Source organism: Lagenorhynchus albirostris, chromosome 2, assembly GCF_949774975.1.
Source record: "Lagenorhynchus albirostris chromosome 2, mLagAlb1.1, whole genome shotgun sequence".
Classification (NCBI taxonomy): domain Eukaryota; kingdom Metazoa; phylum Chordata; class Mammalia; order Artiodactyla; family Delphinidae; genus Lagenorhynchus; species Lagenorhynchus albirostris.
Genome location: NC_083096.1, coordinates 185,414,992 through 185,429,730, shown reverse-complemented (window position 1 = coordinate 185,429,730; position 14,739 = coordinate 185,414,992). Strand labels below are relative to the sequence as shown.

Sequence of the window (14,739 nt, the reverse complement as noted above, 5' to 3'; positions counted from 1 at the left end):
GTTAAAAAAATTCCTTCTGGGTGGAGATGTCATTGAGGTTATTGTTACAAGTTAATTAGTTGAAATAGCACAAATGTATGGAATGTGATAATCATTACATATAAAAAGTAAGAGCTGCTTGGAGTCACTTCAGGAAGGTGATGGAGCTGTTTCCCAGCTGGTTCAAGGGACTGTGAGGGACGCGGCCTGTGGCCTTGCTCCATTGACCTGGGAACTGGGGGTGGGGGGCCCACCCAAGTCCCCTCCAGCCCCTTCCTTTCCATTCTTGTGACCATGTGTCTTCCGATGTCCCTCTGAGGAGCCCCCCGTGGCTCTCTCAGGTCCTGCTCCACTTTGCTGCAGGGAAAGACCATCAGGTCCCATCACCCAGGCCCAGGCAGATGCTGCGACCTGCAGGCAGCGGGTTCACCCAGGACACCCAGGGCCACGTTTGCTGAAAAAATGCTTTTATCTCCGTGCACGCTATACATGTTTCTCTCCCCCTCAAAAACCACCGAGGTGAGATGAGTCCATCGGCGTGTGGGGAATGTTCTCCTGACCTCAGAGGCAGACATGCAACATGCCTGGCCTCCGTGCCTAGCTACGTGCGAGCCTCCAGCTTCTTTTATCTGGTCACACAGGCAGCTGGTGCCCGTCACAGGGGCCAGGCCAAGGGTACAATCAGCCCTGCTCTGGGGGTGTGCCTGACCTCCGGAATGTCATCACCATCATCATCATCACCATCACCACCATCATCACCATCATCACCGTCATCACCATCATCACCACCACCATCACCACCATCATCATTACTGTCATCACCGTTATCACCACCATCATCACCATCATCACCATCATCACCGTCATCACCATCATCATCACCATCACCACCGTCATCACCATCACCATCATCACCACCATCATCACCACCATCATCACCGTCATCACCGTCATCACCACCACCATCATCACCATCATCACCGTCATCACCACCATCATCACCGTCATCACCACCATCATCACCATCATCACCGTCATCACCACCATCATCACCGTCATCACCATCATCATCACCGTCATCACCACCATCATCACCGTCATCACCACCATCATCACCATCATCACCACCATCATCATCACCGTCATCATCACCGTCATCACCACCATCATCATCACTGTCATCACCACCATCACCACCATCATCACCATCACCATCATCATCACCGTCATCACCACCACCAACACCATCACCATCATCACCGTCATCACCATCGTCACCATCACCATCATCACCACCATCATCACCATCACCATCATCATTGTCACCATCACCATCACAATCATCACCATCATCGTTACCATCACCACCATCATCATCATCGTCACCACCATCATCATCACCATCATCATAATCACCGTCATCATTATCAACATCACCGTCATCACCACCTCCATCTCCATCAGCATCATCATTATCATCATCATCACCATCATCAGCAGCAGCAGTACTGGGCCGAGGGCAGCAAGATTTCCCATCTTCTCCTGTTCTCTCTGGAAAATTTGTATCAAATTGGCATCATTTTTTCTTTAAATGTTTGGAAGAACTCATCAGTGAAGCCATCTGCATCTTTCATTTTGGGAAGCTTTTAAACTTGAAAAAATTTTTTTGCATTTAAAAATATATTTATTGGGCCCCACAGGGCCCCTTGGCTTGATCGGAAGCTCGGGAATCTCTCTCCATGCCAGCCTCCTTCAGGAGAGCGGAGGGTTGGAGGATATCTCTGAGTCCAGATCGCCACGGACTCCCTGCCACAGGCTGTGGCTGACTCGGCTGCGGAACTCCGAGGCTGCGGTGGAGAACGGGGGAGAGGCTGACCTAGCGGCTGCGGAGGCTTCTTTTGCCTCAAGGACACCTTCTCTTCTCTTGCCCGTGCCAGCCTGGACTTCCACTCCGAGGAAACACTAAATATTGGAGGACCAGAAAGAGGGCGTACGGAAGTCGCGACGCACCCGTCAGCACCTACAAGCCTGGAAACTGTTGGGTCCCCAGCAGCTTTATCAGGTAAATTAGGAAGGCTACCTCACTAACAGGTACAGAAATCTCAAGGTATTTTCGGGAACTTGAAAAGGGAGGAATTCACCTAGATCTGATCAGATGCCCCACGACCTACAACCAGGGCATTACATACATACTGGAAAAGACATAATTTAAGGGACTATCTCCAAACTGGATGGAAGGACCCTTATCAGATTACAATAGGTTTACATCAAGATGATGATGATGCAAAGATTCCAGCCATTTCTCAGAACAGATCCTGCCAAAACAACAGCAGATGTCACCCTGGGGCCCTTAATTAGACAGGGTGAGCGCTCCGTGACCCCAGCTAAGCAGGGTCTACGAGCCCCTTGCCAGCCTGAAGAAGCTACAGAAGACAGGCCGTCATCCCTCATCCTCCCAATAAAGACTTCTTGGGGTTCATGTCTCTCGGCGGGGGGGGAGGGGGATTGTGAATAGGAGATAGATGGGCCCCTGGGCCGGACAGCTGGCGTTTGTCAAGTGGAGCAAGACTGAAGTTTTGTCCTCGGCCAGACAAGAACGACGCCCGTTTCCCTTCCTCCATTGATACGGAGAGAATGAACTAGCAGTGGGGAATTAGCAAAAATAGAAATGAAGTTTTCCCTCTCCTGAGAACAAGGAAAATAAAGGGAACAGCGAACAGGCTAGAGAAGAAACATAACCTGGCCTGAAAGAGTTCATCACTCCTTGTTTTTGTTTAACTGTTACTAATCTGTAGTGTCTGTAACTAGATTTGTACTTCACAAAGCTAACCTATTACTCTAAAACACTATGTGAATTACATCCTGCACTCCCTTGTAGCAGATCACCCCTTGTAGCATTTGCATTTCAGAAAAAAAGTCGCAGGCCAATAACCCAGAGACAAAAAGACCCAATTATGGGGGCTGCCTGATGCCAGCTGCGACTGTTTTGCGAAGGAAGGGGGACACTGTTCTTGAGGCGCTAGCCTGCTGTGTCTTCCCTTCTGCCTGGCAGAAAAATAAAGCCTTCCTAGGGAAAAAAAAAGAAAGAAAGAAAAAAAATATTTATTTATTTATTGCCCATTTTTGTTTCCTTTTCTGTCATGTTTAAAAAAATTTGGGGGGGGGGCTTCCCTGGTGGCGCAGTGGTTGAGAGTCCGCCTGCACATGCAGGGGACACGGGTTCGTGCCCCGGTCCGGGAAGATCCCACATGCCGCGGAGCGGCTGGGCCCGTGAGCCATGGCCGCTGAGCCTGCGCGTCCGGAGCCTGTGCTCCGCAACGGGAGAGGCCACAGCAGTGAGAGGCCCGCGTACCGCAAAAAAAAGAAAAAAATTGCCTAACTATTTATTTATTTATTTATCTATCTCCTCTGGGCTCCGCGCGCCCTGCTTTAACCCCTGAGGTCTCACAGTTCGAGCTTTCCTAGCCTCCCCAAGATGGCTCCTGGCTGAGTTTGGCAGTTTCAATTTATACGTAGATAGTTCTTGAAGAAACACTAAACGCACATTCAATCAGCAAACATCTACGGAGCTTCTACCATAGGTCCTGAGCACTGAGGTTATCTCACAATCCCCTCTTTTCCTGGGGTTTGTTTTCCAGAGGCTGAGAGCATTGTGAACAAGCCCAGAAGGGTCCCAGCCCACGGACGGGTCACTAAGTCCGAGGGGAGGGGCGGGCAGTGGGACGCAGCAGGGTGGCAGAGTCTGGTGCCTGGTTTCCTCCACGGGTTCTAACTCTGCACTTTGCTCCCAAAGATCACGACCATGAACCTCTTCCTGCTTTCCCTCAGGTGTGTCAGATCCTGGGCCCGCCTGTCCCGCCATGGCCACGTGCCCGGCTGGAGGAGGGCATCAGCCCGACCTTACCCAGGGCTGCCCAGGCCCCCAGCCAGGACCAGACAGCAGCTCGGGCTGGATTGTGGGTGGGGACTGGAGAGGAAGGGAAGGAGAGGGGCAGGAGGGCTGGTTCCACGGGGGCGGGATGCCCACCACATTCCAGACCAGAGGCTGATGATCCCAAGTGGCGAGAGCCGGCCCTTCTGCCAGACCCCCTCCACATCCAGTCCACTTCTCCCTCCCCAGCACCTTCTTAGCCCCAGTTCTCAGCGTAGCCACTGAGGCCAGGGAGGTCCAGAGACTGGGCCATCACACGGTGCATGAGGGCAAGCGGGGCTCGTGCCCAGGGGATGCTCTGCACACTCACACACGCCCACGGGTGCACTCACACATGTGCATAGCACACACGCCTGCAAGGCAGCCTGGATCCCAGGCATACGGACCTGGGTCTAAGCTTCCTGAGGCCGGCACTGTTGCCCAGCCCTGTGGTCAGCCTGGACGGCCAGGGGCGGCTCCTCCCAAGCTGGCTGCCAGGGCCCTCCATGCGCCCCCCTCCTGCCAAGCTCACCGGTTAATCTCTGACTTGCAGACGAGCTCGAAGTTGTATTCCTTGGCCTTGGTGGGCTGAAAGATTACGTCGAGTTGCAGAGTTTCCAGCGGCAGGATTGTCCCGAACCCATCATTGGGCTGGATGTCCACAAACTAGCAAACGGAAGACCATGGATGCCAAAGTGAAAACTCAGTGACCTGCTGGGGAGGGCTGCAGGGAGCCGGCACGGACATGCGTGTGGCCGGGGTGCGGCAGTGTGTGAGCGAGTGTGGACGTGTGTGTGGCTACATGCATGTAAGATGCATGTAAGTGTGCTACATGGGTGTGAGCCCCTGCGTATGTGATTATGTGTGCAGATGAGTGTGTGTGAGAGGGTGGTGTGCGTGCATGTCTGTGTGTGTCTGCCTGCATGTGAGCACTTGTGTGTATGTGCGAGTGTGCGTCTGCATGCACGTGAGCACGTGTGGATATGAGTGTGTGTATGTGTCTGCAGGCACATGTACACATGTGTGTGTGTGTGTCTGTGTGTGTGACTGTGTCCGCATATATGTGAGCGGGCAGCGGGGGCCCTGGAGGAGTGAGGACAGCCAGGCCTGGGCCTCGTCTTGGCCGCCCTGCAGGGCCAGGCCGTCAAGAGTCCTGGAAAGAAGGGCGGGGAGAGGACTCTGGATCCTGAGGGTGCAGCGGGCGGACAGAGGGCAAGAGAGGCAGCGTGAGGTGGGGATGGGGCCGCGGGCATGAGGAGAGGGACGGCCAGAGAGACGCCCCGGCCGAGGTGCCTGGAGGTGAGTGTGGAGTCCGGGAGTGGCTCAGGCGCCTGGACCCTGGGCAGCAGCCCATGCCCCAAACCTCCCGCTCTGACCACACGAGGCACCTTGGGGAGCCTGACGAACCCAAACTCCTGGGGCAGGAGGGAGTGGTTGCAGAGGCTGACTTGGGTCCTGATGGCCTCGTAGATGGTGCAGTAGCCGAAGTCCACCCCCGTGGGGCTGAGCTCCAGGTCCGAGGTGGTGACTATGGCGTGGACAGTAAACCCCACGGGTTTGATCTGAAGTGTGGAGGGCAAGCGCATCCGGTCACCGAGGTCAGTTTACGCAAGTGTTTCCAAAAATGAGAACAGCACCATCCCGGCTGTGAGCTGATGGCCGACGGTGCACCTTTCAGGGACACAACCCCTTCCCTGTTGGCCCCTGGCTTGGGACGGGCAGCACGGGTGGGCGGGTGCAGCAGTGCACATGTGCACACACGTGTGCACCTGTGCGTCTACGTGTGCGGTGCATTGTGTGCTCACATGTGGCGTGTGTACGGAGGATGTGCACACTCCTGGGCACCTGGATCTCCGTGTGGGGTGGACTGTACACATGTGTGTGTTTGGGTGCCCTGGGGACAGCCCTGCCGGCCCTGGACAGCACTCGGGGCCTCTCTCCGATCCACAAAGATCCTCCCTCCGTCTCCCCTGTGCCCTCTGCTCCCCAAGGGCGCCTGCGCTCCCAGAAGTGCCCCACACAGACCTGGTCAGCCACCCGGATAGTCATCGGGGCCTCCAGGACTCTGCTTTCCTTGTCAAAATACTTCCCGGCATCTTCCGGGAGGGAGCGTCTGAAAGAGACAGGAGGCACTCGAATGTTCTTTTCTTCTTTATATTTGCGAAACGACAAAATGCTGAACTATGAGTGTGTTTTGAATTCAGACGAGAGCTAGAATTTACATAAAAGGTAAGAAACACAGGAGCCACGACGTGGGCGTCGAGCCAGCTTCCGGCTCTCACCTAGAGTCCCCCCCACCCCGGGTGGAGGGACCCCGCCGCGCCACGCACCTGGGCAGGAACTTGAGCCGCACCGAGTAGGACGACAGGGCCTGGATGCAGGCGGTCTTGGGCAGGAGCTCCAGGTGGCCCTGCAGCCCCTTGCACACCTCGAAGTGCAGGCGCAGGGCGGTCTTCGACCTGCAGTGCCCGAGGGCCGGGCGGGCGACGCTGCGTTTGGTCCCTGCGGGTCGGCCTGTACCCACCCCCCAGGGCCCAGGGCACACCCTCCCAGATGCCCCCTACCCCCTACTGTCGGGGAGTCTTCAGAGCCCTGCTCGCCAAGGGCAGGTTTTCCTGAAGTGACATCTGCTGAGGAATCCTTACAAATAAAAACCTCGCAACTGAAAGGCGCCCAGTCGGTTCTCAGAAACCTAGTGTTTTCTGGGAAGACCCTCACGGGGCAGGTGCTGAGTGCAGGGACCTGGGGCGTGGGCGCCGGCCCTCCCAGAGTCTTGCCCTCCCCGCCCAGGAAGAAAGGTGATGGTCAAGCTGCCCCAGGCCTTCCTGGGCTGCCCGGGAACCCTGGGCCGTGGTCCAGAGCCTCCCAGGGCTTCCAGCCCCTCCTTAACTGCCTGGGGTGATTGTTGCCTGCCTCGTGGCTGCTGGGGCCTCACCCTGAGGGCTAAGCCCCTCTGCAAGGAGAGCCCACAGCCAGACAGGGACCACGGGGAGATCCACGGGCTCCTGGGTGCTCCTGGCCGAGGAGGAGTAAAAGGGGGCCCCTTTGACCTCTGACCCCCAGTGTCACCAAGCCCCTCCCCTCAGTGACCTCTGGCCCCAGTGTCACTCAGCACTGGGTGTCCCCTGCCACGGAATGTGCCCAGACTGGCCCTCCCGCCCTCAGCAGGCAGCAGCCCCGCCCAGGTTCCCGTGCTGGCTGGGCTCCTTCTTGAGCAGCTGTTCATGTGACCAGGGTCATTGCGAACGAGCGCCTTTGCTACACCTGTGTCCGTAAACCCGGTAAATTAAACAAGTGAGTAATGCTGAATTCTAAAATCACTCGACAGGGACTTCCCTGGTGGTCCAGTGGTTAAGACTTTGCCTTCCAGCGCAAGGAGTGAGGGTTTGATCCCTGGTCGGGGAGCTAGGATCCCACGTGCCTCGCGGCCAAAAAACCAAAACATTAAACAGAAGCAATATTGTAACAAATTCAATAAAGACTTAAAAATGGTCCACGTCAAAAAAAATCTTAAAAAAATATAATAAAATCACTCAACAAATGTACGCCGTCGAGCCTGTGCCTTGGGGAGGGGCTGAGAAAGCACAACTCCCCCCCCCCCCCCGGCTCCCCGTCACCACCCTGCCCGGGAGTGGACACGCTCTGTGTCCCGAGGTAAACTGGCCAGAGCCCTGCAAAACCTAGTTTCCTGAACAAATCCACCTGAGTCCTGTCCCGAGTTCCCAGCTCCCCGGTGAGAACAGGCCCCTGACGTTTGCAGTGCTGAGGCTCCCCGGTGAGAACAGGCCCCTGACGTTTGCAGTGCTGAGGCTCCCCGGTGAGAACAGGCCCCTGACGTTTGCAGTGCTGAGGCTCCCCGGTGAGAACAGGCCCCTGACGTTTGCAGTGCTGAGGCTCCCCGGTGAGAACAGGCCCCTGACGTTTGCAGTGCTGAGGCTCCCCGGTGAGAACAGGCCCCCTGACGTTTGCAGTGCTGAGGCTCCCCGGTGAGAACAGGCCCCCTGACGTTTGCAGTGCTGAGGCTCCCCGGTGAGAACAGGCCCCCGACGTTTGCAGTGCTGAGGCTCCCCGGTGAGAACAGGCCCCCGACGTTTGCAGTGCTGAGGCTCCCCGGTGAGAACAGGCCCCCGACGTTTGCAGTGCTGAGGCTCCCCGGTGAGAACAGGCCCCCGACGTTTGCAGTGCTGAGGCTCCCCGGTGAGAACAGGCCCCCGGCGTTTGCAGTGCTGAGGCTCCCCGGTGAGAACAGGCCCCCGGCGTTTGCAGCGCTGAGGCTCCCCGGTGAGAACAGGCCCCCGGCGTTTGCAGCGCTGAGGCTCCCCGGTGAGAACAGGCCCCCTGACGTTTGCAGTGCTGAGGCTCCCCGGTGAGAACAGGGCCCCTGACGTTTGCAGTGCTGAGGCTCCCCGGTGAGAACAGGGCCCCTGACGTTTGCAGTGCTGAGGCTCCCCGGTGAGAACAGGGCCCCTGGCGTTTGCAGTGCTGAGGCTCCCCGGTGAGAACAGGGCCCCTGGCGTTTGCAGCGCTGAGGCTCCCCGGTGAGAACAGGGCCCCTGGCGTTTGCAGCGCTGAGGCTCCCCGGTGAGAACAGGGCCCCTGGCGTTTGCAGCGCTGAGGCTCCCCGGTGAGAACAGGGCCCCTGGCGTTTGCAGCGCTGAGGCTCCCCGGTGAGAACAGGCCCCCGGCGTTTGCAGCGCTGAGGCTCCCCGGTGAGAACAGGCCCCCGGCGTTTGCAGCGCTGAGGCTCCCCGGTGAGAACAGGCCCCCGGCGTTTGCAGCGCTGAGGCTCCCCGGTGAGAACAGGCCCCCGGCGTTTAGTGCTGAGGCTCCCCGGTGAGAACAGGCCCCCGGCGTTTGCAGCGCTGAGGCTCCCCGGTGAGAACAGGCCCCCGGCGTTTGCAGCGCTGAGGCTCCCCGGTGAGAACAGGCCCCCGGCGTTTGCAGCGCTGAGGCTCCCCGGTGAGAACAGGCCCCCGGCGTTTGCAGCGCTGAGGCTCCCCGGTGAGAACAGGCCCCCGGCGTTTGCAGCGCTGAGGCTCCCCGGTGAGAACAGGCCCCCGGCGTTTGCAGCGCTGAGGCTCCCCGGTGAGAACAGGCCCCCGGCGTTTAGTGCTGAGGCTCCCCGGTGAGAACAGGCCCCCGGCGTTTGCAGCGCTGAGGCTCCCCGGTGAGAACAGGCCCCCGGCGTTTGCAGCGCTGAGGCTCCCCGGTGAGAACAGGCCCCCGGCGTTTGCAGCGCTGAGGCTCCCCGGTGAGAACAGGCCCCCGGCGTTTGCAGCGCTGAGGCTCCCCGGTGAGAACAGGCCCCCGGCGTTTAGTGCTGAGGCTCCCCGGTGAGAACAGGCCCCCGGCGTTTGCAGCGCTGAGGCTCCCCGGTGAGAACAGGCCCCCGGCGTTTGCAGCGCTGAGGCTCCCCGGTGAGAACAGGCCCCCGGCGTTTGCAGCGCTGAGGCTCCCCGGTGAGAACAGGCCCCCGGCGTTTGCAGCGCTGAGGCTCCCCGGTGAGAACAGGCCCCCTGGCGTTTGCAGCGCTGAGGCTCCCCGGTGAGAACAGGCCCCCGGCGTTTGCAGCGCTGAGGCTCCCCGGTGAGAACAGGCCCCCGGCGTTTGCAGCGCTGAGGCTCCCCGGTGAGAACAGGCCCCCGGCGTTTGCAGCGCTGAGGCTCCCCGGTGAGAACAGGCCCCCGGCGTTTGCAGCGCTGAGGCTCCCCGGTGAGAACAGGCCCCCGGCGTTTGCAGCGCTGAGGCTCCCCGGTGAGAACAGGCCCCCGGCGTTTAGTGCTGAGGCTCCCCGGTGAGAACAGGCCCCCGGCGTTTGCAGTGCTGAGGCTCCCCGGTGAGAACAGGCCCCCGGCGTTTGCAGCGCTGAGGCTCCCCGGTGAGAACAGGCCCCCGGCGTTTGCAGTGCTGAGGCCCAGGGACCCAGTGGCTGGCACACATGCCAGTCCGTTTCCACCCAGGCTGCCCATCGCCCCCCCACCCCCGCCCCCGGGCTGGAAGCGGGGCCCCGTGTGTCAGCAGCCTGCCAGGTACGCAGGTGTGTTTGGTTAATGAAAACCCATTAAGCTCTAACTGTAGAATTTGCCTGCTTTTCTCCATGTAATTGAATTTCACTAAAAATTAAAAAGAGCGTAAAAAAGAAATGACAACTGTGGTGTCCGGACGCCCTTGCAAAACACTGCGAATGAAACATGCTTCTTGTCTCGGGGCTCCGTCCATGGTCCTTCAGAGGACACGCCTCCTTCCCTGTCTGTGTCCGAGAGGGGCCTGGCCCGGCCATGTTGGGGGCGAGCTCCCCAGAGACGCAGGGGTGACAACACTGACTTACTCTCACGGTTCTGGAGGTCAGGACCGGACACAGTCTCCCGGGGCGGAAGCCCAGCTGCGGGCAGGGCTGGTCCCCTGGGAGGCTCCGTGGGGAATCGTTTCCTGGCTTTTCCAGCTTCTGGTGGCACCGTGTCCCTTGGCTCGTGGCCCCTGTCCCATCTTCAAGGCCAGCAGCCTAGCATCTGCCAACCTCTGTCTGACTCTGGCCCTCCAGCCTCCCTCCTATGACAGCCCTGGGATTCCAGTGGGCCCTTGGGGTAACCCCAGGTGACCCCCACCCCGAGGTCCGTGACCTCACCCCCGCCGAGGGCTCACCGTGTGTGGACGAGGATGGAGTCCTGATACAGCCGGTCGTACATGCAGATCTTCAGGTCTACGTTGGGCTTTGGCACCCAGACTGGCACGTCGATAGCAACACCGACGACTTTGAAATATAACTGAATTTGAACATGAAAATCCGACAACACGTATTTCCATCAGCAGAGCAGGCGGCGACCGTGAGTACTAACGCAGAGCTCAGCGGCAGCGTTTTGTGACTCTTACAAGAACTGGAAGGTTAATAATCAAACTGGCCATGTTTTGGGGATCATGGCACTTTTTACATCATATAATTTAAACAATCCTTTTTATTTTCAAATTTTTTAAACATAAAAAGATAGAATGGTACGATGGATTGTCACGTACCCACCACGCAGCTTCATAAATATCAACATTTTTAGCTGTTTAAAAAAACCCGGGCTTCCCTGGTGGTGCAGTGGTTAAGAATCCGCCTGCCAATGCCGGGGACATGGGTTCGAGCCCTGGTCCGGGAAGATCCCACATGCCACGGAGCAACTAAGCCCGTGCGCCCCAACTACTGAGCCTGTGCTCTAGGGTCCGTGAGCCACAACTACTGAAACCCTCACGCCTAGAGCCCACGCACTGCAACGAAGAGTAGCCCCCGCTCGCCACAACTAGAGGAAGCCGTGTGCAGCAACGAAGACCCAAAAATACGGCCAAAAATAAAAAAACAAATAAATTTATCGAAAAAACCAACAGCCGTTTTACTGCAGACTCATGCGTCACACAGGCAGTACACGCAGCTGATACAAACGGAAGCTCAGGGCTCGCGAAGGGCCCAGTAGGCACGTGCTTCTCCCCACCTCGGACCCTGGCGTCGGCTTCCTGCACTCAGACCAGGATGTCCTGCAGAGAGAGCCTGTGCACAGCAGCCCCCCTCAGGCAGAACAGTGACCACCAGCCCACACAACTGGGTGGAGGGCTTCCCTTTCTACCACCTGCGGGACTGTGACCTTAGAACACACAGCGCCGGATCCGAGGCCACAGGGTCACTGAAACATACAACCCATCTCCAGGGCCAGAGACAAGAGGACAGAATAAAAGGAAAGCGCGGCCAGAGAGACGGAGCAGCTGGGAGAGTCGGGAGGGGGTCTGAGGAGAAGCACGGCCACCCCACTCAAAGGCAGTGGTGACAGCAGGTGAACGGTGATCCACCGAGGGGGGCGGGGGGGCTGCTGCCGAGAGGCGCTGAGACCCGGAGCAGCGTCCTGACCGCACGGCCAGGCAGGTCACAAAGAGACTGGTCCCGCTGGTACCTGAATCAGGGCCAGGCGAGCAGGCGGACACATGCGGTGACACGTGACACACAAGGCCGGGGGACAGGCGTCCGTGAAGCAGACGGGGTGGTCGGCACAGGAAGGCCCCGTCTACGGAGGAGCCAGCCAGGGAGGGTAAGAAAGGTCCAGACACGGAAACGAAAGGCCAGCCTGCGCTGGGACCATCCTCACGCGGAGACAGTGGGCAGCGTCCTCACACCCCCGGAAGGGAGGGGTCCACAGGCCGGCAGAACCCAGCACATGTCACGAGGGACCCACCTCAGGAAAGCAGGCAGGCAGGATGGGAATCCAGACCCCGTTCACCCCTGGAGGCCGGGAGCCACCCCAGGGGCTGCGTGTGTACCACGCCCGGGTGAGGAGGTGGGGTAGGAGAGTGGTCAGGGCGTTCACTGCCCCGGCTCGCCTGGCAGGGCCCCCGTGGGCTGGAGCGTCCTTGACCCGAGGTCACAGCCCCAGCCAGGCCATCCTCTCCAAGTGCTCAGTTACCCAGGTCTGGTCCCTGTTCCTTCCTGACACCACAGCAGGGGCTCTGTGGGGACCTATGGGGCTACCGCGGGGAACTGTGGGACTCCATGGTTACTGTGGACATGTGGGAACAGTGTGAGTATTATGGTATACTGTGGGGTATTGTAGGGTATGGCCTATTCCTTGGGGTTTCCGTTACAAATAAATGAATATTGTGTCTCAAATCCCTGGCCCCTGACAGGCTCATTCCTATATGGAAAACACACCAGAGCAGAGACTCCTGATGGCGACAGGAGAGGAGAGTGTGGACGGTCACACCTGGACATGGCCACCTGCTTGGAATCGTGGACCACGGAGTTGGGTCAGAACTCCTGAGGCAGTGGGGGCAGAGTCGGAGGAGATGCTAATAATGCTAATGACAGTTAAGTGAAACCGAGACATCGAGGGCCAAGAAAGAGGATAAATAAAAGGGACCCAAAATCGTGTCTTATTTTGGTCATAAGGAAGTGGTGGTGGAGTGAACTGCTGGGGTACTATCCGTCTTGGAGGATGGTCCTCTTGCACTTAAAAAATAGAAAGTCAGGGCTTCCCTGGTGGCACCGGGGTTAAGAATTTGCCTGCCTGCAGGGGACATGGGTTTGAGTCCTGGTCTGGGAAGATCCCACATGCCATGGATCAACTAAGCCCGTGTGCCACAACTACTGAGCCTGCACTCTAGAGCCCGTGAGCCACAGTTACTGAGCCTGTATGCCACAACTGCTGAAGCCTGCATGCCTAGAGCCTGTGCTCCGCAACAAGAGAAGTCACTGCAATGAGAAGCCCGTGCACCGCAACGAAGAGTAGCCCCCGCTCGCCACAACTAGAGAAAGCTTGCGCACAGCAACAAAGACCCAATGCAGCCAAAAAAAAAAAAAATTTATAAAAAAGAAATAGAAAGTCATGTGGGATTTAAGGGCTGGGAAAGGGGAGGGAACTGTTCATTGAATGAAAGTAGAATTTCCAAATAACAGGGAAAAAAGGAATAAGTAGCAACTTGATCAAACCAATGAAAACAAGAAAACTGAAAGTGAGGAAACAGTATGATAAAATGAATAGTAGACAAATCTAATGGAAGTAGTAAAACAAAGTGTGTCAATATTATGCTGCAAATGCACTGGATTCTCCCCCTAAAGGCAGACAACATTAGTCTGGGTCCACAGACAAAACCTGGCTCCTTAAAAGACACACAAAGTCATTAAAAAAGGATAAATATCGGCCGGGGTGGGGGGGAGGACAAAGGGATATGAGGAGAAGGTGAAGCAGAGGAAAGCAGGAGTGGCCCTGTCGTTATTGTGGGATCAGCTGGATATAGAGGTGCCATGAGCAGCAGGATGAAGGGGGATGTTTGGTTCTGGTGAAAGGCACAATTCACGATAAGAAAACGACTATAAACCCTCATGCGTGAGACAATGAAGCAGCTGAACAGAGCCCTCTGTTGGAAGTGTAAGGAGACCTCTCGCACTGCTGGTGGGAATGGGAATTGGTACAGCCACTATGGAGAGCAGCATGGAGGTTCCTTAAAAAAACTACCAATAGAACTACCATATGACCCAGCAATCCCACTACTGGGCACATACCCTGAGAAAACCATAATTCAAAAAGAGTCATGTACCAAAATGTTCATTGCAGCTCTACTTACAATAGCCAGGACATGGAAGCAACCTAAGTGTCCATCAACAGATGAATGGATAAAGAAGATGTGGCACATATATACAGTGGAATATTACTCAGCCATAAAAAGGAACAAAACTGAGTTATTTGTAGTGAGGTGGATGGACCTAGAGACTGTCATACAGAGTGAATTAAGTCAGAAAGAGAAAAACAAATATCGTATGCTAACACATACTTATGGAATCTAAAAAAAAAAAAAAAGGAAACAAATGGATCTGAAGAACCTAGGGGCAGGACAGGAATAAAGACGCAGACTTAGAGAATGGACTTGAGGACACAGGGAGGGGGAAGGGTAAGCTAGGACGAAGTGAGAGAGTTGCATGGACATATATACACTACCAAATGTAAAACAGATAGCTAGTGGGAAGCAGCTGCATAGCACAGGGAGATCAGCTCGGTGCTTTGTGAGTACCTAGAGGGGTGGGATAGGGAGGGTGGGAGGGAGACACAAGAGGGAGGAGATATGGGGATATATGTGTATGTATAGCTGATTCACTTTGTTATAAAGCAGAAACTAACACAACATTGTAAAGCAGTTATACTCCAATAAAGATGTTAAAAAAAAAAGTGTAAGGAGAACTTGTCAAAGATCGGTCATAAGGAACATAGATGTGTGGAAGGAACATGGAGGGAAGCCAAAGCATCTTGACAAAGAAGAACAAAGCTGGGGGAATCATCCTCCCTGAACTCCAGACTATACTGCAAAGCTACAAGCATCAAAACTGCATGGTA

General features: G+C 56.5%; 1 protein-coding gene across 1 annotated transcript in view; it reads right to left on the bottom strand.

Moving 5' to 3' along the window:
• Nucleotides 1-14,739, bottom strand: part of CFAP74 (cilia and flagella associated protein 74) — a 59,524-nt gene that overhangs the window by 7,700 nt on the left and 37,085 nt on the right. The window contains 5 exon segments of the mRNA XM_060141997.1: nt 4,422-4,555; nt 5,278-5,451; nt 5,915-6,002; nt 6,220-6,348; nt 10,532-10,653. Of these exon segments, the coding sequence (XP_059997980.1) occupies nt 4,422-4,555; nt 5,278-5,451; nt 5,915-6,002; nt 6,220-6,348; nt 10,532-10,653 (647 nt within the window).